Here is a 24,458-nt window from a genome sequence, read left to right on the forward strand (position 1 = left end):
AAAGAGTGGGGGCAGGGTGAGCGGGGGGGGGATGGGAGCACCCTTCTCCTCCAGGCAGGGAGGGGCGCGGCTCTTCCGAGGCCCCACAGAGCGTGGCTCCAGGCTGTGGCGCAGGCTGAGCCCAAAAGCATGCTCTGCGGGGGACCCCAGGAGGGGCACGGGCGGGTCCCCTGCTTTTGAAATGTGACTTCCTCTCAGAAGCACATGCTGGGCTCGGGAGAAATGCACTAACACTAGTCTTGTTTTGTTTTCCAAACTCACCAACTGATGACATAATGAAATTTTATTTGGATTCTTTTAAAAGACATAAAGAGCTGAAACATTTTGAGATAAAAAGAAAAGCTGAACAGGCGCATGTGTTTAAAGACAAAATGTCCCGTGGTGACCAGAGGGCACCTGATTTCCCCGTGACTCCACAGAATCCAAGTAACATTTAAATTCTGATGTTCACAGACTGCTTAATACGTCAGCTCCTCTTATGACTTAAGTGAAAGAAGCCACTGTGTTTAGTAAAGGCCAGTGATGTCGGGTGGCAATAAATATTTGATGTCATCGATCAAAAATGTCAGAAAAGGGGCACAGCTGCTTCTAGGCACATCCAGTGTCTCAGAGTCTGCGGGTGCTGGAGAAGCAGGGGCTCCTCGCATTTCTCATCATGTCACCAGGAGCCCTTGGATTGGCACTCACCCTGCGCCTTCCCAAAGATCTCTCGCTCCCAAATGCAGGCTTCCTGTACACTTTTCAGGAACACGTCTGCTGTGGAAAATAAGACGTTTGTAGCACCGGGACTCCAAACAAAGCAGAGAGACAAAGATACATTTTTAAAGGTTTAACGAAGATTCAAAATTCTTCCCACATAAGGAAAAGATGACCATATAATTAGGTTCTGACTTGAAGACGGGAGGTTGAAAGAAAATGCAACCCCTTGCATTTCTTGCCGCAAATAAACCAAAAGGAGCTTCATTTAAAAGATATGCCATGGCAACAGCGAGGAGGTTTCAGGTCAAATAACCGATGGCCCGACTCCATGAGAGACCCAATCAGCCTCATTAACAAGTGTGGCTGGAGCAGAGCAGGGCGGCCAGCGTCAACGATTACTCTTAGCACTGATGTGGTTGCTCTTCTGTCCAATGAGGATTTTAATTAGAGATTTATTCTGCTTCTCCAGGGCTGCATCTAGTTGTGTTTTCATTACAGATTTCGACAAAAAAAAGCAAGAAGGAGAGCGCACAGAGCCAGGCCCACGGACACCCTCAGTGCAGAGTCTTGACGGAGCCTTCGCAAGCAGAGCGCCGTCCGGGAGCACGCGGCGTCCAGCCCCGTAGCCGACGCGCAGGATACTGAGTTCAGGGGCTTCCCGAGCCTGCTTCTCAATTCCTAGGAAGATGGAAACATAGAGGGGGAATAAAACGATTTAAAAGATGCATAAAAGCCCTGTTGTGATGTCAATCGAGGAACGAGGCCCTATACAAGAAGCTGTCCTATTTTTGTCTTTTATTGATATATAACTGACATATCACATTGTTACTTGTTCAGGTATACAACCTAACGATTCGATGTTTTAGATATTCCAAAATGCCCACAATTAGTAATCACCAGCCACCACGCATGGTTACAATTTTATTCTTGTGATGAGAATGTTCAGGGTTTACTCTCTTCGCAACTTTCAAATATACAACACAGTCTTGTTAACTGCAGTCAGCAGGCCGCACAGCACAAACCCAGGGCGTGTCCATGCTGTCCCCGGAGGTTTGCACCTTTTAACCACCTTCGGGCATTTTGCCCGTCCCCACCCCAATCCATCTGTTCTCTGTAAGTATGAGCTTGATTTCTTCCTTCCTTCCCTTTCTTTTTTTTTAAGATTCCACATGTAACTGAGCCCATATGGTATCTGTTCTTCTTTGACTTATTTCACTTACCATATTGCCCTAAAGGTCCATCCATGCTGTTGCAAATGGTAAGATTTCCCTCTTTCTGTAGCTGAGTAATATTCTGTTACATACATATTATATATGTGTATATATATGTGCGTGTGTGTGTGTGTGTATACATACACACACACACACACGCACATATATATAAATAAAATATTCCACATCTTCTTTATCCATTTATCCACTGATGGATACTTGGCCGTTTCCATACCTTGGTGACTATAAATAGTGCTACAATGGACACAGAGGTTTCGGTTTTCATTTTCTTCAGGTGAACACACAGAAGAGAAACTGCTGCTGGAATGTCAGTCAGTTCTGGCTTTAAGTTTTTAGGAACCTCCAGACGGTTTTCCGCAAGGGCGACACCCGTCTACCTTCCTACGAACAGAGCCCTTTGCTCCACATCCTCACCAACCTTGGCATTTATCTTTTTGATAACGACCATTCTAACAGGTATGAGGTGTCATCGTGGTTTTGATTTGCGTTTCCCTGACAATTAGTGGTGTTTAAGTACCTCTCATGTACCTGTTGTCTTCTTTGGAAAAATATCTACTCAGATCCTCTGCCCATTTTGTCATCAGATTGGTTTTTTGCTAGTGAGTTGTAGGAGTTCTTTATATATCTTGGATACTATTCCCTTATCACATATCAGATATATGACTTATAAATATTTTCTCCATTGAGTAGGTTGCCTTTTCTTTTGTTGATGGTTTGCTTTGTTGTACAGAAGCTTTTCAGTTTGATGCAAGAAGCAGCCATCAGTTACTCCTTCAACACAGACACATGCAAACATGCACCCTGGGCCAGGTGGCCCAAGTTAGGTATGAAGAAATCACATTTCCTTTCCTTGAAGTGTCAGACCAAGTTCATGATTTTCCAGATGATACACAACATATAGGAGACAGAGTGTGTGTTTACGGACAATCAAGGCAGATTCATGAAGCATAACATGTAGAGTGGAATCAGAAAAAACGTAACTTTGAGGGATGCAACCACATCTACTCAGCGAAAGAAGAATGATAGAGAAAAACTGTGGAAGCCATTTTATTTCACTAACGTGTCCCTCAGGATGGAGATTTCCAGCTGGGGCACTGCTGAAGGGCTGCCCCAAACTTGGAAGAGAGGTCCCAAGGGGTCTGGGCAGCCAGAAGGATAGTCCCTCCACATGCAGCTGCCTCCATTACTCCACGGGGCGCTCTAGCCACTGTCACTTTGTGCACCAGGCAGGGACAAAGTTGGGAAGTCCTGCTTGGAAGGAGCATGAAGAGCTAGGAGTCACAATCGTGCTGCTCTTTAGCAGTCTCTGTACACTGACGCTTTGTCCTGAGTGTGCAGAGGAGGGGCGGGGCGGGGGGCACCTGGCTGCTCTCAGGACGGTTCTGGTTTTGCAAAGTCTAATTTTAATTCTATTGTACAAGATTTCCACCTTGTGTACAGGCTTTGGAATCAGTGCCTCCCCTTTTGAGACGTGAAACAACATTTTGAGGAGGTGGGGGAGGGGCAAAGAGGCGCACAGGTGGGAGGTACAATGTGGGGGAAGGAACGGGCAACCCAGAGGCAGGACGGCACAGGGATGTCTGAAAAGAACGAGAAATCCACAGCAGCACACATTGTTCAGCTTGTCCTTCGCTCCCAAGCTGCCCAAGGACGCCCTGCTGACACCTTCGTCCTCTGAGTGGGAAGGCGGGTGGCACTTGGCCCGCACAGCACAGGCACTGGGACCGCCCGTTCCGGAAGGGCACAGTGGCAGGCATGGGCAGGGTAGATGGACAGGAAGGGCGAGCACGGAGGAGAGGGTCCAGTGGCGAGCTGAGGTGGGAGGCGACGGACGCCCACATTGGGACGCTGGCAGAAGGCCCGACAGGACAGCATGGACGGTGGGCTCTGGGTGGAGAATCAACAGGACTTGCGTTCAGATGAGTAGGGAGAGGTACACAGACTAGCAATGGGGAAATAAAAGTCACCTCTCCAATCCGATTTCCACCCGATAATACTCCCGTGTGATGATGGGCGGCAATTCTTGCTTTGACTGCAGGAGACTAACTGCAAAGTCACAAAACCTGTTAACCACGGGGATAAATCTCTGGACCCAATGGCAGTCAAATCGGTATTTACTTCTGCTCCCCACAGGTACACAGGCTGATGTCCCGTGGGCCTCCGTTCCTCAACAAGGGGGCGCGCACCCTAAAACACAGGGCTCTCCTCCCTCAAGGCAGTGGGGGCAGCGGCGGGAGCTCAGGGGTGCACCCAGACCTGCCTGCGCCGTCCTGTGACACTGACTTTCTGTGTGATGTTCTGGAGCTAAGAACACACCGACAAACTTTTATGTTGACTAATACTCTTGGGGCGCCTGGGTGGCTCAGTTAGTTGAGCGTCCAACTTCGGCTCAGGTCATGATCTCAGGGTTCACGAGTTTGAGCCCCGCGTCGGGCTCTGGGCTGACAGCTCGGAGCCTGGAGCCTGCTTCAGACTCTGCGTCTTCTTCTCTCTCTGCCCCTCCCCAGCTCACGCACTTTCTCTCGAAAATAAACATTAAAAAAATTAAAAATAAAGTCCTAAGGCTGAAATTAAAATAAATAAATTAAAAAAAAATAAAAGTAGTCTTGCTGTCTCAAAGACAGCACTCATCTGGACACAGCAGCCTTGGAAGGGAACGCCCTTGAGCCACCATGATGTCAGCGGTGGGAGTTCTTCAAAGGCAGGGAGCCTAACTCATCTCTGGGCTCTGAAACTGCACAGCGACAGGTACAGAGCAGGGGCTCAGTAAACGTTTAGAAATGAATCAGTGAATGAATGAAGGAAGGAATGAACACAGGGGTGTGTATTCCAGATGAGATCCAACTGATGAGAAAGACATCCCTCCGCGTCCCTGGTGACTGATGTGGCCTATGATGTATTCGGGGAACTAGTCTACGCGAATCCTACGTCACCGCCTCTACAAATTATATCAATACTTGTTCAGTTTGGGTTTACAAGACCAAGACGGCAGACTGTGCTCCAGAAAAACACGGGCACATCTGCAGGGAGCCCCCCTCGCGCTTCATGCGGTGTTACCCCAGGAGGATCACGGACACCCTCACCAGGAGTAGACCCGAATAGCGTAGGGACGGAAGCTTTCTTTTTATTAAAAAAACAAACCATGAACACAAAATTAAGGACAGGGCCTTGGAAGGGGGCCCTCAAAGACCGAGGCCCTGAAACGGAACGTCTCCCGGCTTCCAGGAGTATCTCCCTCCGTCCCATCCCGGGCTTGAACCCTGGACCTTCGTTCTGCACCTGCAATTCAAGGGGCAGAATTGGTGATGGCGGCTGCCAGGGCAGGGGTCAGGCGCACCGGGGCAGGACGAGGCGGGTCGGAGCGTTACATATTTGGTTGAGGTTATAAAACGTTCTGCTTCCCAGAGCGGCGGTGCAGGTAACGTGCCTGTGCTCTTGGCCTGAAAGACACCCTCGGCTCCCGACGGCTTCACATTTCTCCTTCTCCCTCGCTGGCCGTAAAGTTTTGCTCAAAATATCAAACTTACTATTTAATGACCATAGCGGATCACTTGTAGCTGTATTCAACATAGCCATTTTCCCTGTATATTACTCCCTCCCGTCACCCCCATCACATACCAAATGCATCTGAATATAAAGAACTCTGGTGATAAGCCGCCCTCCTGTTCCTAGGGGCCAAGTCCGCACCACAGAACCGCACACGAGCTACGGGAAGCCCACCTCACTGCCAGCCTCCCTCAGATCAAGGCGGGGGCCTGACCCCACAAGCCAGCAGAGAGAAGATCCAGCCTGTCTGTACCCCGCTGGGCCTCTTTTATCACCTACACCTTTCACCGAGTCAAGACCTTGATGAAAAGAGTCTGAGGATGTATTTTTAAATACAAGGTTGGAAAAAAAAAAAAAAGGTTTCTCGGATGACAGTCATGAGCAGACAGCGAGCTTTGCACATTTCAGCGGTCACTCCTGCTGGGGCACTGAAGGACTTTCTCAAAGTCCAAGGCACTGAAACACAGCAGACCTCTACACAGTGAGAAGCAGCATTCATGAAGAGAAAATGCTGTAGCATTTCTCTAACGCAGTTAAGATGAAGAGTGCTTATAGGTGAGGTGACCATCAATAACCGACACTGAGCTACGTTCATGAGTGCGCGTGCGCACGTGACTGCACACAGAGAACGATGTGTGTACATGACTTACAGAAAAACTTAGTGAAGTCAAGAGTTCTGAGAAGTAGACACTTTTCAAGGGGTGGAACCTCGGGGAGCCTGGCGACCTCTCCTACGAGGCAGGCCGATCTCAGCACCTACCCTTAGAAGCTTCGGGAAGGGTGGGTGGTACCACGCCCAGCGCCCTGGCGGACGCCTGGGGTACAGGGGAGGCCAGGGCCCAGTGAGACGGAGACGTCCTGTCCTGGGTAGGTCCTCCCCAGCGCTCAGCCACAAGAGGGGGGAGGTGCCTCTCCTGCTCCAGCATCTCTTCCCCGCCCTGGGCTCCTGCTCTGTGCAGTGAACCTTCTGGAACGGCTCCTAACTAAAACCATCTCACACATGAAGGGAAACTCGGATTCCACAATTTATGACGCGGATTCAACCGTCAGCTGTACCAGGGGCCCAGTTTTACATCTGCTTTTTCCTTTGATATTTAATTTTGTCATAATTTTTTTTTCAAGGAATCTAAAAACAAAGGGAAAAAAAAGCCACTGTTGATCCCACAAAGGTACATAAAACCTTCTTGCCCTTGCTCTGCGCCCACCCTGAACAAGCCGACTCCCCCTCCCCTCCACGGTCCTCCCCCTGCCTCCTCTTTTGACTGTTTTCCCAGGGCCCCATCAGATGGGGCCTCCTGTAGGAAAAGCTGTCTCCACCGGTCAGGGGCTTCCTCTGTGGGGCTGGGAATGCTGTTGGCTGGCCTTCACCAGGGCACCTGTCACCAGCAACTGGCCTCTCTCCTCCTGCGTGATCCTGCGTATATTCCCTAAGAGGAGGCTCTCCAGTGCCTGCCCGGGCCAGCGCGGAGGAGGGGGCAGTGCTAGCTGAAGGAGGGGTTACATCTCCACCTGCTCCTCAGGGCCGCGGGTTCACGTCTTATACAGGCGCAGACGGTCTTTCCTTACAAACTGCCATGTGCCTATTCTTGTATTTCTTATTGGATTGTTCGGTAAATGAAATGGGGGGCAAATATTATCAATATTACATAGCAAAAATATAAAATACTATCAGTGGGGAAAAACTTACCAGTGGAGAAGCAGCATGGTATATTAGCTTTCTACTGCTACTTGAATAAATTACTGCAAACCTCAAGCTTAAAATAATTTTTTAACATCTCTATTGAGAGAGAGAATCTTATGCAGGCTCCATGCTTAGTGCAGAGCCTGACGTGGGGCTTGAACCTACAAACCTTGAGATCATGGCCTGAGTCAAAATCAAGAGTCAGACACTTAACTGACTGAGCCAACCAGGAACCCCTGAACCTCAGGTATTTTAAAAATGTTTTTATTTATTTTTGAGAGAGAAGGAGACAGAGTTCAAGCAGGGAAGGGTTAGAGAGAGAGAGGGAGACACAAAATCCGAAGCGGTCAGCACAGAGCCTGACATGGGGCTCAAACCCACGAACCACGAGATCATGACCGGAGTCAAAGTCAGACACTTAACCACCTGAGACCCCAGGCGCCCCACATTTTAGGACACATTCACTCTCTTGCAATGCTGGAGGTCAGAGATTCTAAAATCAAGATGTCGGCCGAGCTGCATTGTCCTGGCGGTTCCAGAGGTGGGGGGGTGCAAGGGGGGTGTTACTTGCTCTCTATCTAGCTTCTGGAGGCTGCTTGTATCCATTGACTTGTGGCCTTTCCCTTCCATTTTCAAAGCCAGTAGTATCGGCTTTTCAGTAAGGATCCTTGTGACTTTCCCTGGGGATAATGCAGGATAATGTCTCCATCGTTACTTGAATCCCGTGCCTTTGGCCATGGCAGGTAACATTCACAGGTTGCTGGGCTCAGGATGTGGGTTACTGTATGTGTGTGTGTGTGTGTGTGTGTGTGTGTGTGTGTGTGTGTGTGCTCAACACTCCTGGCACATGTGAATCCCCCATTTTCTCAATACCCCACCAGGTGAGCTCAGAGCCTGCAGAGCTCAAGTAGCTGCAGGAGAGGTGCAGTCCACGTTTACAGGGAAGAGGGGCGCGGGGTCCCTGCCTTCATGGCTGGCCGGCCGGGAAGCTTCCTGGAGGAGGAAGGGGGGGAGGGGGTCTCCGGGGCTCGCCTCTGCTGAGGCCTTTCCCCTCTGCTAACACAGACCTGTGAAGCCACCACGTTTGTCCTACTCATGGCTCTTATAGCTAAAAGACAGAAGGACCTGAAGGAGGTTGTCAATTACTGTTCCCTGAAAAGGTATTTGTGCTCCTGTGTGTTCCTCTGCATTCTATGTTTGTGTTTTTATACAGATGCTAATATCTTGTCCTTTTCTTGGGAGCTGAGTGGGCTTGGCCTTCCAATGGGAAGTCATGCTATTCCCAGGCCTCTCCTGCACGTCCTCCTCTTCATCAAAGATGTTTATAAATTGTTGAGACAGGATACATTAGGCAGAACCAGGGGCATGAGGATCCAGGAGGAGAGGGGACAACAGCCTCTACACAGAAACACTAAGCAGAAGAAGGAACATTTCTGCACTGGTCACCACGCGTCCAGCAGGATCCTAAGTACCCTGTATGCACGCCTCACTTCCTCCCCAGTTCCCAGGGAAGCGGTTCAGGGACTCACTCCCAGCATGCCCGGTTTACAGAGCAGGTATGCCCGATGAAGCAGATGGGCGGCCTGGCTTCAGCCATACTGAACTTAGCCTTGGTCGTAAGGTAGCAGAGGTGCCCTTAGAATGCAATGGGAAGAAAACCAAGGCATGCCATAGAAAATGGCTGTCGGGGTCAAAACTCCTACCGGGCGGACTTTACTCACTTTCTGTACTACTGCGCCTCATGGAGACGCTGGGGACATTCTGTGTCTCTCTATAGAAGGCCGTCCCTGGAAAGGAAGCCTCCGGTCTTGCAGAGGCCTTTCGCCTTGGGTTCCGAACCACCTGCTGAGATTCCTAAGTGTGACCTGTAGAGGGCGCCGTGCTGGATTTTCTCTGAATGCGCGCACGAGCACACACACATTTCACCTACTCACATTGGAACATGCTGCAAAATGTGTTTTAATGAGGAACAGTTGGTCTGGTTCTGGTCAAATAAAAGATATCCCCGTAAGAGAGGTGCCACCTGCCTTCCCATCTTGCAGTGCAGCGTCGAAGGGAGTTCTTCGGTCCCTGACACGGACAGGGATTGCCACGGCCCCGCAGCCGCGCTCCACGGGCCAGCTCCCTCCCCCTGCCGGACAGACACCCTCATCTGTGTGCTCGTGTCACGGCCAGAGAGACAGGAGGCCACAGAGTGGATGAAGGCACCACGCGACCTTTCCCCACTGCTGTTCCAGACAATCCTCAAACTGGGAGCATCTTCATACCCCATCATCAGGAGTCCCCGAGTATCACTGAACCAAAGATCTTTGTACTTTCTAGTTCTGGAAGTTTGTGTAAAGAGCATTATATGCACAAACCAGCAACGCACTGGCTGGCATGTAGCTGGATCCACAAATCAAACTTGGAACCAATTACACCTGTTCATTTATTTGGGGAGAATATTTACATTTTTAAAACCGCTGTCACGAAGTTACAGGATGAGCGCACAGTACAGTCAGCGTTTCTGCAGCACTTTTGGGCATGAGCAGTTCTAAATTAGATATTATTCCGATGTGACGTTCCCCGCACCCTCTCACCTCAAATGTGCCATTGCCAGCAGGTCATTAAAATCGCAAAAGAAAAATTTTAAACCAGAACATGCCCCCCCCCACACAAAGCCACTATAATCTTGTTTTATATCTTGTTGTGGTGACAGCACAGTAAATACGAGGCTTTGCTAATAAGGCAAAGGATAAATTATTAAACTATGTACTGTATGATCAAATGCATTTCAGATTATATTCTGAATAACTTCGTCTTGACATTCAGCAAAGGAAGAGCTCAGACGTGCCTCTGCGTGGTCCGGGTGGCCCTCTGTCAGGACGTACAACGCCCTGGCTTGAACTGAACCAAATGAAACAAAGGGATAATCATACCAAAAATCAAAGCTCGACAGCCACCCATCACCTAATTATTATTTTCTGTGTGATCGCAATTCATCCGACTCGAGAGATATGAAAACAACTCTTAAGCTCTGAACCTCTTTTAATGGATTCAAAATATTATGTGTACATTTTTCTCATGGCTCAAAGGCACTGTTAGTGCCTGAAGTGGAAGCTAACAGGGATGAAGAAAAAATGTTTGATAGCTCATAACTCAAGATAAATTAGAGTTCAGAATCACCTTCTTGTTTTTCCCCACCTGAGCCTGAACATACGGCCTGTGCAGAAAATCTACTGAAACCAAATATGCGATCAATGCAAGCAAAGTACATTAAAATGCACATTATGCAGTGCAGTATACGATCAGAAAAGAACCCCCAAACATCCTGATTCTGTAAAGTTTGCTTTAAGTACAAAATTATCTTCATATCTGAAAGTTAGCTCTATCATGATTGCATTTTAATTCCCAAAATACAAACTGTTTATCTATGTGTGTGTGTGTGTGTGTGTGTGTGTGTGTGTGTGTGAGAGAGAGAGAGAGAGAGAGAGAGAGAGAGAGAGAGAGAGAGAGAGAGAGAGACAGAGTGTGAGCGGGCAAGGGGCAGAGAGAGAGGGAGACACAGAATCCGAAGCAGGCTCCAGGCTCTGAGCTGTCAGCACAGAGCCCGACGCAGGGTGTGAACTCATGAACCACGAGATCATGACCTGAGCCAAAATTGGACGCTTAAGTGACTGAACCACCCAGGCGCCCCAGGAAGCACCTCTAAATGTAGGTGTCTCTAATGGAAACTGCTGCCTCGGTCCTGATGATAAGGAATGCAGAAAGGTGGCTGCCCAGCCTTCGTAATTCCTGCTCAGCCCTCCAGCTGTGGGCTTCTATTTGAACTGTCATCATCTTTAAAGTGTCCAGTCCTCCTTTAACTTAGCACCCAGTGTCCACTCAAATGCCTTACACTTGCCTAATTCCTGGCTTGTTACATTTACCTAAATCAGTGGGTAAAGTGAGGGTAGAAGAATCGTATCTAGAACTAATAACACAGTATAGAAACCTTTGCCAATATAAACCTTTGCTTATGCAGAGCCTCTTTAATTCAACAAAAACCAAGAGGTTGTGAGCTTTCCCAAAAGGTATGTTATCTGGCATCTTCCCTGGAGAGACATTTAGTTTTGCCTCTTACTCATGATGAGAAGATTTTCTCATGCACTGCACTTAAAAACCAAGTTATTTATTTACTATGTCACGATTCGCAATTGCTCTACATGTATATGTAGGTCTCTCTTTTGTTACCCAAGGATCAGCCACAGATGTATACAGAAGTGCACGCACGCACGTGTGCACGCGCGTGCACACACACACACACACACACACACACACACACGGGACTGGAAATAAAGAAGGAGCCAAGAGACACCTTTAGAATCCCAAACTCAGTAATCACGGTGTTCGTGACGATGGCGGAAATCCGAACCCCTCTATTCCGAAATACTGGCTGCACATCAGCATCCACGCAAACTGGCGCTGCCCCACGGGGGTGTCAAAGCTGAAGTCAGACAAGGTGAACCGATTCACATGCTTCACTGACGAGGAAGTCTTTCTGATCACCTCTGAAGCTACAACCCACACCTCCCTGGTTCCGTGGAGCGTACCGAGGAAGCCGAGAACAAGGGTGTGGACAAACAGAACGATCAGGCGCATGAAAGTTAATCTTTACGCAAACAATTCAACTCAGAATAATTACTCCTCAGGATTTCTTCCCACCAGGTAACCGTGAGAGTGTGTTGGCAGATGTCTGGGTTTTAAATGAGAGAGAAGTCGTGGGTGACGCTAACTGCCCTTACACGCACCCTCTCCTGTTCTAGGAGGCACTTTCAGTGACGCTGGGAATACGGTCTGAGCATCGCTGAACTCCACGAACCGCATAAAATGAATCAAAATGATGCCGGGTGCTTTGTGCTGTCTCAAAGAATCTCATAAACGATGGGCTAACACGTGAAATGCTTCCTAGAGATCACCATGATGGGGACTCAGCTCGGGAAATTCAGATACACTCGGCAAGAAACATTACACGGCACGCACTTACGGTCTTTAAACTCCGCTATCTGAACGAGGTTCACATCTCCGTCTTCCTCGCTTCCAAACTTCCACAATCCATCCCAAGGCATTCTCGCTTCCCCTTTCTATTTTGAACATGGAAAGCTTTCAAAAAGTTAAAAGTAACGGCCCTACCGAATGTCACTTAAAATAACAGCGAAGATGAACAGGAAGAGACTTAATTATTCACCTCACTACACAAGTGTGGCCACAACCTCCAAGACGGCTCCCAGGGAACTCTGCCTCAGGGCGCTCACGTCCTTGGGTCACTCTCCCCTTTCCCCTGGACTCGGAGCCGAATCTGACTTGCTTCTAATGAATGACACCTGACGTCAACGACGGGCCTCCACTTCTGAAGTCAGAGGACAAACACCTGTGGCCTCCACGTTTCTCACACCGTCTGCTTGCTTGCTCCGAGAGAAGCCAGCTGCCAGGCTGTGAGCTGCCCCCGCAGGAGCCCACGGGAGAGGGGACTGAGGACACCTCTCCCCAACAGCCACTGAGGACCAAGCCTGTCTCACAGCAGGGGAAACGGAATCACCATCACCACACGAATGAACCCAGAGGCGGGGCTTTCCTCAGCTGACCTTCGGATAAGGCTACACTCCTGGCCGCCACCCCAACAGCAGCCTCATAACAGGCACTGAGCCAGGAACCCCCCCCCCCAGTCGAGTGCTGCCCGGATTTCTGACCCACAGAGGCTCTGAGACAATATATGTTTTACGTGCTGAATTTTGAGGTGATCTGTCACATAACAGACAACATTAAAAGATGCCCAGTAGAGGGCTAGAAACTGATTCACATGTGTGTTGAGACATGACATTTCTGAGAGAGGCATTTCAGGCCACTAGGAAAGATGGGACTTTCAATATAATTTTCTGGAACAACCGATCACACACACACATAAAACAATGAAATTTGACCCCTACCTACCACCCTCAAAAATCAATGCCAGTGGACTGATTATTTACCTGGGAAAGGCAAAACTGGAAAAATTCTACGTAACGTGGCCAGAAAAAAACTTTCTAACTCACAAGGTAGGCAAATAGTTTAGATCACAGAAATCCATGAAATTCTAAAGGCACCACAGAAAGGTTGAAAGACAGGCCACAGGGGCACCTGGGGGGCTCAGTCGTTTAAGCGTCTGACTCCAGCTCAGGTCATGAGCTCATGGTTCGTGAGTCGAGCCCCGTGTCGGGCTCTGTGCTGACAGCTGAGAACATGGAGCCTGCTTTGGCTTCTGTCTCTTTCTCTCTGCCCCTCCCCTACTTGATCGCACATGTGCTCTCTCTGCCCCTCCCCTGCTCACACTCTGTCTTTCTCGCTCCCTCTCAAAAATAAATAAACATTAAAAAAATCTTAAAAAAAAAAAGACAAGCAACAAACTAAGACATGAGCTTCACATACAGCTGACTTTTTAGACTCTTATAATATAAAGAAGTCCTAAAAATCGATATTCAACAGAAGAAAATGAACAGACTTACACAGACTCTTTATGGAAGAGAAAATCTAAATAAAGGAATCTACCCAATGTATACAAATATGCCAACCTCATTGTAATTAGAGAAATACCAGTTAAAAACAACGAGACACTGAATCACAGACACTAGATTGTTAAAAGGTAAAAGCCTATCAATACCAAGTGTGAGTGAGGACGTGAAGACCTCAGACCACTGTGACATGCCCTGGTGATGGTGTGCACTGACGAGGTGACTTTTAGCGGCGTGTGATCTGGAAAAGAGGAAGCAACGCACAGCCTACAATCCATCGACTGACTCAGTTCTGAGGTGTGTCGTCCAGACCGGGGTAACCACTGTACCAACCTGCCAGTCTCCAGTCCCCATCCTGGCTTCTGTGTTTGGCTAGGGGCTCTAGCAGGGTTTGGGCTAGAGACGGGGGATGAGAAAATGTTGGTCAACGTAGAAAAAGCAGCCCCAGGAAGTGGGGCTCGGAGCTGTGGGGCCAGGACTCCCTGAGAACGTCAGTTCTCTGTGTCTCCCTCACAACCTCCTCCTTTTCTCGGATGGGCCCCAGCAACTCTCCTGCCTCTTCCCCTGAGCATTTCCCCTCTCCACCTCTGCACTGAGAAGGTGTTCCCCACACCCTTTAAAAAACTTCCTGGCCCATGTGGAAAATAGATGAGACATCAACAGCCTCCCAGTTGCCAGTACACATCCCGTTTTTCGCTTGGATCCCACAGGGTAAAGTCAGCCCCTGAGTTCATTTCCTAGCACTGCTGTGACACATGACCAAAAACGGAGTGGCTTAAACAACACAAACTTATCATCTTACAGTTCTGGAGCGCAGAAATCCAACGTGGGTCTCATGTGCTGTCCAACTCCTAGAGGCGCTAGGGGAGAGTCTATTTCCTTGCCTTTTCCAGGTCACGTTCCTTGGCTCATGTCCCCTGCCTGCCCCAGCCCCCCAACATCTTCAAAGTCAGTTTTCTCACTGACCTGACCTCTGACGCTCCGGCAGCCCTTCTACTTTTAAGGACTCTCCTGATTATATGGGGCCCACCTGGATGACACAGGCTCACCGATTCTGAAGGTTGGCTGATTAGCAAATTTAATTCCATGTACAACCGTAATCCTCCTTGGCAAGCGGCCTAACACATTCGCAGGGCCCAGAGGTTAGGACATGGGAGGCTCTGGGAGACAGTTTTTCATTCTGCCTCCCACATGCCCCAAGGTTGATAGTGTTGAGTTGTTGGGTATGTACACTTCAAAGGACGCCATCCAGACTCTCGGGTTCTTAACAAGTTTCCTTAACAAGACCACGGAAAGACATTTAACTTCTACTAACTTAGATTTTGGAGTCTCTATGTGAAAAATGAGGGCTGTTTTGCTTTGTGTTGTTAGTAGTTCCCATCCTACAACCAAAAAACAAGATGCTGAGTTGGAGAACTGGAATAAGTGGACCTAAAGTCAAAGCAGGACGTGATTTCTGGTGGGGCTACAGAAAGAGGGGAGGAGAAGATGAGCAGCTTGCCAGCACCAAGGCCAGGATTTCTCAGGGCACGGCGGACTCAGTCCATGAATGGCCCCGCCTCCTCAGACTCTGGTGTCTGCACTTTCTGCCACATAACTTCACAGCGCTCTCCTGAGTCTTGTTGGGTTGAACTGCCTTTGGCTGGTGGGATATCATCAAACACGATGCATGCCCAGGCTTGAGAAGTACTTCTGTTTTTATGTTTGCTGTTCTTCTTTCTCTGCCTTTACCATGAGAAGGCACCCGGGCTAGCCTGATAAAGGCTGAGCCACGCAGAATAGAGTGGATTCACTCAAGGAGTCCCAGAGGAAGCCACCTCCATCTGTCCGCTGAACCACCACACATGTTCCCAAGCCCCAAGCTGGTTGGTCACCCTACAGTGCACTGCAGATGTCTGAGCAAGCCCAGATGACATTAGCTTAATGGCTCCTAGGTCTGTGGTTGTATCATGAGGTACGTATAGTGGCAACAGTTAACTGATATATAAGATGACCAGACATTTGTCTTGCCATTCTTTTTAGTAAGGGATTTCTAGATCTGTATCTGTTGTCTATAATCTCCAACACAAATATATTCATTCAATCACTCAATAGATGTTTCCTAAGCATTTGCTATGGCACGCCAGGCACTGTTCTAGACATTAAATATGAAGACATGAATGAAGCAAAATATCTCAGCACTTTGGATGGAGTTTCCATTTTAATCCCTGGACACAAACACACACATATCTGGTGTGTCTGTGGGTGAGATTTTCCATGGAGAAAAATGGAGCAGGAATGGTGGAGGTGGCTACTTTATAGAGAGCTAGTCAGGAAGGACTCACTTGTAAGGCAGTATTTCAGCAGACGCCTGAATGAAGGAGAGGACAGATGGGTCACCCAGGCATCTAAGAGAAGCATGCTCCAGCTTCTGGGGGCCAGCAAGTGGAAAGGTGCTCCTGAGGGAAGTAGAGCTGATGTGTTCACATTCAAGGAAGCATGGAGACCGGCTTGGCTGGCCCAGCACATTCAAGGGCGAGAAAGGTCAATGACGGCATCAGAGAGCCAATGGCGGGGCCAAGACACTAGGTCTTGTATGTGGTTGCGGGAACTTTTATTTCCATGTGAGCATGAGGAAACTCAATATTAATTTTTTTTATTGTGTAAGATATATATAACATAAAATCCACTATTGTAATCATTTTTAAGTGCACAAGTCAGTGGCATTAGTTATACTTGTCATATTGTACATCCATCACCACTATGTCTAAAACTTTCTCATCCCTCCAGAGACTCTGTAATCAATAAGAAATAACTCCCCATTTCTACCTCTAGTCCCTGATACCCTCTAATCTATTTTCTACCTCCATAAATTTGCACATTCTAGATCTTTCATGGAAGTGGAATCCTATAACATTTCTCCTCTTGGGCCTGGCTTATTGCATTTAGCATGATGTTTTCAAGATTCATTCATTCATATAGTGGTACGTATCAAAAATTCATTTCTTTTTATGGATGATTGAATTTCCATTATGTGTACATATCACATTTTGTTTATCCATTCACTTGTGGATGGACACTGGGGTTCTTTCCACCTTCTGATCATTGGATAATGGTGCTGTGAATATTGGTGTACAGGTAGGGGCATGAATGTCTGCTTTCCATTTTTGGGTCCACATGCTGGGTCATATGGAATCCTTGATGGTTTTAAGCATAAGGGAGACACAATCTGATTTATATAGAGGGTAGAAACAGGGAGACTAATTAGGCAGACTGTGTTTATTTTCAGATAAAATAGTACAGCACAGAAGAGGAAGTGACCTCCTACAAGAATATCTAAAAGAAAATGATCTGTAGCCAATAACTACCCTGGACCATAGATGTTCTGTAATTGCTCAGAGGAAATGACCTCATCTGAAGGGATAAGAGAAAAGAAATAGCCACTCAATGCAGTGAAAAGGGGGAACTTAAATCATGATCATGAAGTATTACAGGCAACTAGACTTATAAAGGCTGTTGCTGGTGACATACGTAACTGAGAAGACCAATGGCCAAGTCTTCTTCTCATGCTACGTATGTGATTTGGGCCAAACGCTACCCACGCCCATCGAGCATCTTGATGAACGAGGCCCAGACAAATCTTCACCAACTATCACCAGACCCCTCATTTCACACTGCATATCCATCGGTCACTTCCTATGTGCGAGGCGGTGCTCAGGGCTTTCCATATCTCATCTGTCAAACTCACCCTATCAAATAGACTCTATTACCCCTAATTTATAAAGAGGAAACACACCTGGGGAGGGGAAAGTGGCCAGCCAAGGAAGGATCATGCAGTTAATAAGGAACAGAGCCAAGAGTCCAAATCCGCACAGTATGACTCCAAAGTTCATGTGCATAAGAGATACGCTATCTTTCAAATGGATGTCTGCAAGAAAGAAGCCCTGGGAGCCAGGAGCTTCTGGAAGGAAAGTGCTGATTGTGATAAATTACATTTGCAATTGGTTCTCTGCTGTTGTGGTCCTTTAGATTTCTCTCTTGAGTGGTGGCAAATCTCAAGGGCACTGCATCCTATTTTTATAGGTGGACTTCCTACCAGATAACCGTTGACTTGACATATGGCCTGAATGTTTACATTTCTCAGTGATTTTACAGGATCGCACTGGGGAGACAAAGGGGCAGGAGAAAATCTGTCTCTCCAAAACCCTTTATATTTACAATACTGCAAACTACGTTAGACAACAGAGATAGCCATGGTTCTATTATCTGGGGTTCTATTATTCTATCTCACGGTCAATATTCTGAGTATGACCAGAGAAACAGGCTGACAGTTTCACCATTAGAATGTACATGGGAAGGAAACCAAAATCTGTGGTTAGAGGCGTGCATGCCCCGCTCCAAAGTACTCATCCCCATGCCTTCCAAGGGAAGAACTTAAATTTGCAAAATTATTATCAGTTTAAAAGGGGGCTTTTGCAATGTTTATCAAGATGTCAGATGACTTCAAAGAACAGGTTGTATGGTTTGCACCTATTTTTTTTTAGCCATTGAAGAATCTACTCTCCTAAGTTGAAGTAATAGATTTATTCTCAACTTCCCTGCTCTGGCCAAGAAACTCTTCATTCCAGCCTGCGTGTCACTGAAAGCCAAGTTCATTCAGCAAATACGTACTGAGCACCGACTGTGAGCCAGGCGCTGGGCTCCGGCCTGGGGGTGGTGGGTACACAGGACGCGCAGGGTGTCCCAGTGCTCATGCATTTTTCCTCACACGGGTGACTTTGACTGTTATGCTCACACTCAAGAACTTTCCAACAGGCCATGGGAGCAACTTCTAGTATTCACCTGTATCTTCTCCTTGTTTATTCATTAGTATGTTATTCCTCAAACTTTTTTTTTTTTAAGAGAGAAAGCATGCATGAGCAAGTGTGACAAGGGGAGGGGTAGAGGGAGGGGAAAAAGGGAGAGAGAGAGGGAGATGGAGAGGGGGAGAGAGAATCACAACAAGGCTCCGCATGGGGGTTGATTCCCAAACCCTGGGATCATGACTTGAGCCAAAATCAAGAGCTGGACGCTCAACCAAGGGAGCCACCCAGGTGCCCCTCCCAAACTCTTGAAGTAGGCGGGGCCACGTGAGTATTCTGGTCGGCAGATGGGAACAGAAATGCTGGGTGGGACTTCTACGCCAGGCAGGAAAATGCCGGGCTCTCCAGCAAACCTCTGCTTGCAGGCAACCCGGGTCCCAGAGGGACTGTGCTGCAGACAATCCCCGATGACAAACTGTCCCCTACAAGGTGCTAGATGTGTTGCAGTGTGTGCAGGCAGTAGACCTCTGTTAGGTCAGCCTGAGACCTCAGAGTTCATGAGTTACGGCAGCAAAGCCTCCCCCATCACGGATCAGCTCCGCGGGTTTGATGTCTCACGTACGAGGGATGAGTTCTATGGGACTTCAGACCCAGAGGTCTTACGCTTCGTAGCGAACGTCACTTTCCACTGCCTCCCACCTGCCCGCCTCTGCTGATGGGTGCCCAGATTTGTCCTTAGGCTTTGTCACCTGACTGGTGTCCCTGTCACATCGAGAAAAACGTCCGTGTTCACTTGCCTGTTGAGGTCCTTTCCACCCTCCAAGTCCAGTTCTAATTCCACCACGTGCGCGAAACCCACTGCAGTGCGAACTGTCTGCACAGCCTCCTCGCACAGGACGCTCTGCCTTAGTCGTGCAGACTCCTAGGAACCCCTCCCAGCCTCCTCCTTCCCTCGGCTGCGAGCTTGAGACGCAGGCTCCACGCTCGGAGGCCACGCAGGAGACTCGGATTGGGAGGTAAGCTTCCCGGGGAAGCACCGGGCTCGATGGGCCGGCCCTCGGGCATGGGGTGGGCCAGAGGGAGCACTTCTCACCGGCACCTTCCACGGGAGCACCTTCCTGGGCGTCTGGGTGGTGTTTCTGTTCCAGCAGAACCTACCGGCCAGTCCTTTCAACAATCCTGGGAACTGTACCCTCTGCAGATCCCTTCCTGTTTAAGCTAAACAAACACTCCTCTGTTGTCACCAAAGAACCCTAAACCCTACCTCCCCTGATACCTCACACCTTCAGAGGCTCCCTATCTTCCAATTTTTCTCATTTAGCACTTGATAGATTGCATGCTTTAAGATGCACACATCTTCTCTTCCCAGAGACTTCCTTCTCCCCGAGGGCAAGGACCACATCTCAGACTTCTGCACCCCAGCAGTGCTGCCTTACAAAGTACCGGGCCTACCTTAGAAATTGACAGGATGACCAGGTAATTCATCACCCAAACGAGGACATTTTGGGGAGTGAAAGACGGGGCACTGTTGTTAACTACATTGGGACCACAGGCCTAAAACAAGACTGTCCCAGACAAAATGAGACGTATGGCCACGCCTGGCACTGATGAGGGCAGACCAAGGAAACCGGGAAGACGTCTGAAGGGAACGTAAGGCAGTCAAGTGAGAGCGTTCGAGAGCAGCTCGGGACACGGAAACTCCAGTCATCACGGGACATAATACTCCCTCGGAGTCTCCCTCCCTCCCTGTCAGTGCGAACAGGGAGGCTGGGCTGACATGACCTTTCATGTTTGCGTGTCGCCCAAATACCCTCTTTGGTTTTCGGAAGAAAGCTTTTTCCACTTGGTGCTTTTATGATGAATACCTTTTGTTCTTGATGAATTCCTTTTGGACCTGGTAAAAATCGTCCCCAAAACTTGAACCCCGAGAGCAATGACCTTGCATGGGCAGCCATGTCCCTACACAGGGCCCTCTCCCCCACCCGATCCCGGCCTACGAGGGGTCACAACCAAAGAGCAGCGTTATCAGAGCACCCAGACTGGAACCCTCCTCGCCAGAATCCCATCTGTGACTTCTGTCTCCGATATGTAGTCCGGATCCTAGATAGCACACCCCGTAAGAAGCCAGGCACCGCCTGCACGCTGTCTGTGGGAATAAGCTACTACTCTGCGGGGCAGGGGGGGGGCGGGACTGATCTTTCCTCTTGTCCTCAGCCCTTCCTTGCGCTGGGCATCTGCCCAGATGCCTTGGACCTCAGGCTCACTGTGCCCTCTCCTCCCTCCTGTGGTGTGGACAGAGGGTCAGGGGGAGGGGGGGTGGCTGCTCCAACCCGCCCTGTGATGTCCCTTTGTGAGTGTGCATGGTGTCGTCCACATGTTCCGGCCCCCATGCCACGGCCCGGGCTAGAAATACTCCGTCGAGGTAACACAGGTAGAAAGCCTTACCACCGCGCACATAGTAGAGCACGGCCAGGAGGTACTGTTACGGGGAAGGCACAGCGGGGGCCCCCGGATACATGCAGGTCCCCGCATCAGCCCCGCCTGGCTCCAAGCCTCAGGAGGAGGAGCCTTAGCAGCAGCGGCTGCACGAGGGGGCGGGGCAAGTGGAATGCAAGCTGACTGCTGAGCATCGGGTCGCTCTGGTGACGGCAGTCAGGCAGGTCACGGGAGGCACCGCAGACCCCGAGGACACGTTCTGGCCGGATCCACACCGGGCCAGCTGTAACGGACTCCACACTGCTCGGCAGCGTGGAATAACATCTGTGTATCTAGACTGTGAGGCGCAAATATGTCCTGACGGGTCTGCAAGAGAAACTAATTAGATGCAGTATGAAAGCAATGGACTACATACTCAACATACTATGGTTTTCATTGCATGTGACACCAATTTAACATATGGGCAGCGAAGAACCCAATCTTATATAGAGTTTAAAAAGAAGGAAAAAGAAAGAAAAAGAAACCAGGAAAACTGCTTGGGTTTGGACGCTATCTGAGGGGTGGAAGGAAAAATAGGAGGGAAGACACCCTCATTCGCTTCTAACACGGTTAGCTGATCTGTTTGAAATTAGATCCACTTTCAACTGTTTTAACTTAATTATTAAGCCATTTCTTAACCTCACGAATTCAGTGTGCCTGTGCTTTCAAATCTGGCCCTGAACTAATAGACCCTTTCACTTCAGTGGTTTTGGAAATGAATGTTAGATGAAGAGGAAAGCACTTTAAGAGTGCTTTTGGAAGGGTCAGAGCCCTGAAAATATAGTAGAGTTTGTACATAAAACTCAGGACACCCGAATATCCTGCTGCCCTTGTCGGGCAAGGCAGGCAAAGCATGCCACCCTTTAAAACTTTGCTTCCTTTCCACGGGCCGTCGGCTGTGCTGGGGCTGAGCTATCTAACTGCTAAGGTGGATCCATTATTGGGATCAAAGTCCCAACAGATGAGAAACAGGTGGCAGCCAGGCACCCTGGGGGCAGTCTTCCCACCGCTGGTGGGAAACAGAAGGGTAGGTTCCGCCCTCCGTTCTAGAATATTCTCCTTTAAAGAGAGGCATAAATAGAAAGCAATGTCTGTCAGGAGGAACAGCCAACGCTGTAAGACGGCTACTGAATCTCTTTCTGTTGATTTGTTATTCTCATTATGCGGAGGAGCCTCCGAGTTTGTCTGTTTCTATCTGTCATTTTGTAGGAAATCAACAGCTCCGATTACAACTTTCACAACGACAGAAGGTCGTGCAATTTTCACCTTCGTTGCTTTATTGCTTGGCATGTGTCACAATTTAATAATGATAATATTAAGAAGAGCCAACCTCTAATGACCGTTAAGCTATTTCTAGGTAAATCCTATGAAGAAGGTACTGTCATTATCCCCATTTACAGAGGAGAAAGCAGAGGTGGGGAGAGGCAGAGTAACATGCCCAAGCCCATATTTTTTGTAAATGGTAAAACAAGGATTCAACTCCAGGCAATCAGAATCCAGAATCAGGGAGCACCTGGGTGGCTCAGTCGGCTGAGCTTCCGACTTCCACTCAGGTCATGATCTCAAGGTCCGTGGGTTCGAGCCCCGTCATGGGCTCTGTGCTGACAGCGCAGAGCCTGGAGCCTGCTTTGGATTCTGTGTCTTCATCTCTCTCTGCCCCTCCCTTGCTCTCACTCTCTCTCTCAAAAATAAATATTAAAAAAAAAAAGAATCCAGAATCTGTGTTTTTTTAATAAAATTCTTTTTAACATTTATTTATTTTGAGAGAGACACAGAGAGCAAGCAGAGGGAGGGGCTGAGAGAGAGGAGACACACAGAATTAGAAGCAGGCTCCAGGATCTGAGCTGTCAGCACAGAGCCTGATGCGGGGCTCAAACTCACAAACTGTTGAGATCATGCATGACCTGAGCCTAAGTCAGACGCTTAACCAACTGAGTCACCCAGAATCAATGTTCTTTACTGATGCAAAATAATGAAGAATGAAAGTAAAGTACCTTAAAAAAAAAAAAAGGAAGTAAAAAAAATTAAGAGCCAGGAAGTCACTAATTTTTAAAACTATCCTTAATCCCTTCATCAAATATTAATATACCTACTATGTACCAGGCACTCAGACCACATTATCTAATTTAATCCTCTGTGAACCAATTACGTCTCTTTCATAGGTGAAGAGAATGTGATTCAAGGAAGCCGTCCAAGAGCAGCGGCACATGTGAACCCAGGATTCCGAATCCCAAGCTCTTCTCACAAAGCCACACTACCTCTTCTTTCGTTAAAGCGATCCTTTGCTACGAGGAATAACCTCAAAGAGAGAAAAGCTTTGAAATAAAACTCACTACTTATTTGTAAGTTTAGAATTGGCAGAGGATTTTTTTCTTTTCTCTTTTCTCTCAGGCACAAAATGGCTCTGACTTCTTAAGTGTCAATCTTAGAAACCGTAGGATTCCGGGAAACTGGGTGTCTCAGTCAGTTAAGCTGCTGACTTCAGCTCAGGTCATGATCTCACAGTTTGTGAGTTCCAGCCCTGTTGGGCTCTGTGCTGACAGCTCAGAGCCCGGAGTCTACTTCAGATTCTATGTCTCTCTCTCTCCCTCCCCCTCCCCTGCTCATGCTCCAGCTCTCTGTCTCTCTCAAAAATAAACAAAGCAAGGGGCCCCTGGGTGGCTCAGTCGGTTAAACATCCGGCTTTGGCTCAGGTCATGATCTCATGGTTTGTGGGTTTGAGCCCCGCTTCGGGCTCTGTGCTGACAGCTAGCTCAGAGCCTGGAGCCTGCCTGGGATTCTGTGTCTCCCTCTCTCTCTGACCCTCCCCTGCTGGTGCTGTCTCTCTCTGTTTCTCAAAAATAAATAAAAAACATTAAACAAAACAAAACAAAACAAATGGATTCAATTGATTTGTTAGAATGTGGGCTACAAAAGGAGAAAGAACCTCAGGAGTAAAACTAGTTTGCCTCGTTCAAGCAGTGGTAGTCTTGATATTCTACTGTCTTCCTAACCCAGACTTACAACTCGAATACTACTTTTCTCAGAACACAGAGAAGAAGATGGTTGATACTGACCATTTTCTCTCTCTCCGGATCCAGTGTGAGCCCGCACTGACAAATGGAAACTACTGCCCACACGTGATCACACCTCCAAAGGGAAGGTGGTATGAGCCTGGGCCTAAAGACCCAGGCCTGACCTCACACCCATCAGAATGGCCATGACCAAAAATCGGGAAAATAACCGGTGTCGCTGAGGATGTGGGTAAGCAGAAACTCTTGTGCACTGTTAGTGGGAAGGTAAATGGTGCTGTTTCTGTGGGAATTATTAAAAATAGAATGACCAGGGGCGCCTGGGTGGGTCAGTTGGTTAAGCGTCCGGCTTCGGCTCAGGTCATGATCTCACGGTTTGTGGGTTCGAGCCCCGTGTTGAGCTCTGTGCTGACAGCTCAGAGCCTGGAGCCTGTCTTCAGATTCTGTATCTCCCCCTCTCTCTGACCCTCCCCTGCTCATGCTGTCTCTCTCTGTCTCTCAAAAATAAATAAAACACATAAAAAAAA

General features: G+C 48.4%; 1 protein-coding gene and 1 long non-coding RNA gene across 6 annotated transcripts in view; one reads left to right on the top strand and one right to left on the bottom strand.

Moving 5' to 3' along the window:
* Window positions 1-246: 246 nt before the first annotated feature.
* CDKAL1 (CDK5 regulatory subunit associated protein 1 like 1) overlaps window positions 247-24,458 on the bottom strand; it is a 646,364-nt gene continuing 622,152 nt past the window's right edge. For 4 of the 5 annotated variants that reach the window (XM_029944073.1, XM_029944074.1, XM_029944076.1 and 1 more), the window contains one exon: window positions 247-1,377. In XM_029944073.1, the coding sequence (XP_029799933.1) occupies window positions 1,192-1,377 (186 nt within the window). In that variant the 3' untranslated portion in view covers window positions 247-1,191. The remainder of the gene's footprint in view (window positions 1,378-24,458) is intronic. The other variant, XM_029944075.1, reaches the window with a different exon arrangement.
* On the top strand, window positions 19,367-23,315 carry LOC115295811. Its single transcript, XR_003910587.1, has 3 exons — window positions 19,367-19,461; window positions 19,815-19,921; window positions 23,083-23,315. It is a non-coding gene; the product is annotated as an uncharacterized LOC115295811 (long non-coding RNA).

The sequence above is a fragment of the Suricata suricatta genome, chromosome 7, assembly GCF_006229205.1.
Source record: "Suricata suricatta isolate VVHF042 chromosome 7, meerkat_22Aug2017_6uvM2_HiC, whole genome shotgun sequence".
Lineage (NCBI taxonomy): Eukaryota > Metazoa > Chordata > Mammalia > Carnivora > Herpestidae > Suricata > Suricata suricatta.